This window comes from Microtus ochrogaster, unplaced genomic scaffold (assembly GCF_000317375.1).
Source record: "Microtus ochrogaster isolate Prairie Vole_2 unplaced genomic scaffold, MicOch1.0 UNK158, whole genome shotgun sequence".
Taxonomy (NCBI): domain Eukaryota; kingdom Metazoa; phylum Chordata; class Mammalia; order Rodentia; family Cricetidae; genus Microtus; species Microtus ochrogaster.
Genome location: NW_004949256.1, coordinates 138,951 through 140,890, shown reverse-complemented (window position 1 = coordinate 140,890; position 1,940 = coordinate 138,951). Strand labels below are relative to the sequence as shown.

The following is a 1,940-nucleotide window of genomic DNA, read 5'->3' as shown; positions in this document are numbered from 1 at the left end:
TCTGATGTTTAAAACAATTATTTTATGTCTTGAATTTTGGATAAATTGGGTTATAATTATTTAATCAGCTCTTTCAATTTATTGAAATTTATTGTATAATAGTGCAATTTATATTTATATTTTATTTTTATATTTATATTGAACTATTATATACTTTGTCATTTAAACTTAAATATCTTGATTATATTCCTCTATGATTTTGTCTGTAAGTCACAGAAACGCTATGAGAGGTAACAAGACTTACACTTTAGCATGAAATTTAAAACTTACTAATTAAACTATAAATTTAGATTAGTAACATTGTCATAATTACACTTAGGTAAAATAAATAATCTTATATTTAATATAAATTGTCATTGATTCCCGGCAAAAAAGCTTTTTACTAATTTAAAAGATCATCCATAATTAGTTACAATTAACTCAAAGTTTATATTGAAAGAGTAGAAAAATTAAGCCTTTACAAGTTGCTCAGATTAATTTCCATAGTGAGTTGAAGTCTCTATTACCTTAAACACTTACAGGAGAATTGTTGGCATGTAGTTACTGTCATATCTCCAATATACAGGAATATTACATTTGAAAGGGCTGTGTTTAGAAATATGGATCCTGTAATTTATTGTTTATTGGACACATACTTTCTCACATGGATTTTATATCTTTTTTTTCTAGAACTTGAGTGAGATCACAAAGAAAAATGAAGAACCATACAAGACAGATAGAGTTTACCCTTCTTGGACTAACAAATAATTCTCAGTTACAGATTGTAATTTTTTTGTGTCTTTTGCTAAATTACTTGCTGAGTATGCTAGGAAATTTAACTATCATTGCTCTCACACTGTTAGATCCCCACCTCAAGACACCAATGTATTTTTTCCTCCGTAATTTTTCTTTATTGGAAGTTTTGTTCACAACTACCTGCATTCCCAGATTCTTAATCACCATTGTAACCAAGGAAAAGACAATTTCCTACAATGATTGTATATGTCAATTGTTCTTTTACATATTCTTGGGGGCCACAGAGTTTTTCCTCTTGGCTACCATGTCCTACGACCGCTATATTGCCATCTGCAAGCCTTTGCACTATACATCCATCATGAGCAGCAAAGTTTGCCATCAGTTTGTCCTGGGTTCTTGGATAACTGGATTCTTAGTGATTTTCCCACCACTGATTATTGGCCTTGACTTGGATTTTTGTGCATCAAATGTCATTGACCATTTCCTTTGCGATGTTTCTCCCATCCTACAACTTTCTTGCTCAGACACACATGCTCTAGAACTAACTTCCTTCGTCTTAGCTCTCATGACACTCATTGTCACGTTAGCAGTAGTAATCCTTTCTTATGCTCACATTGTCAAGACGATTATCAAATTCCCTTCAGCTCAGCAAAAGAAAAAGGCTTTTTCCACTTGTTCTTCTCACATGCTTGTGGTTTCCCTCACTTATGGAAGTTGCATATTTATCTACATAAAGCCATCAGCAAATGAAAGAGTTGCTTTGAGCAAAGGAATAGCTGTACTCAACACTTCAGTTTCCCCTTTATTAAACCCATTCATTTATACTCTGAGGAATAAGCAAGTTAAACAAGCCTTTGCAGCAGGACTTAGAAGAATATTTTCTGCTTCACAAAGGTAATAGTGTTTAAGTAAATGATTAACCTAAAGCATAAAAGGAACTTGAAGCAGAAAACAAATTTCAGTTTTTATTTTAACAATGAATACCTAGAATGTAATTATTTGTACAATTTTAACTTGTCCAAGGTTAGAAATTAATCCGTCATGTTCCTTTTTACTTTCTCTTTTATTCATTATGAAAGTCTTTTTATGCTAATAATATAAAATCCAAAATTGTTTTGATTTATAAGCATATATTAATTCAGTAAACACAAATAATTAAATGACTGTTACTTGAAGAAATAGACTTTATCTCACTTAACAATTTT

The 1,940-nt window shown here is 30.9% G+C and overlaps 1 protein-coding gene across 1 annotated transcript; it reads left to right on the top strand.

The window, feature by feature from the left end:
- Window positions 1–682: 682 nt before the first annotated feature.
- On the top strand, window positions 683–1,633 carry LOC101992955 (olfactory receptor 6C70-like). The gene has a single exon (XM_005372026.2). It carries the CDS (start codon window positions 695–697, stop codon window positions 1,631–1,633), a length of 939 nt encoding a protein of 312 aa, XP_005372083.1. The 5' UTR covers window positions 683–694.
- Window positions 1,634–1,940: the final 307 nt, after the last annotated feature.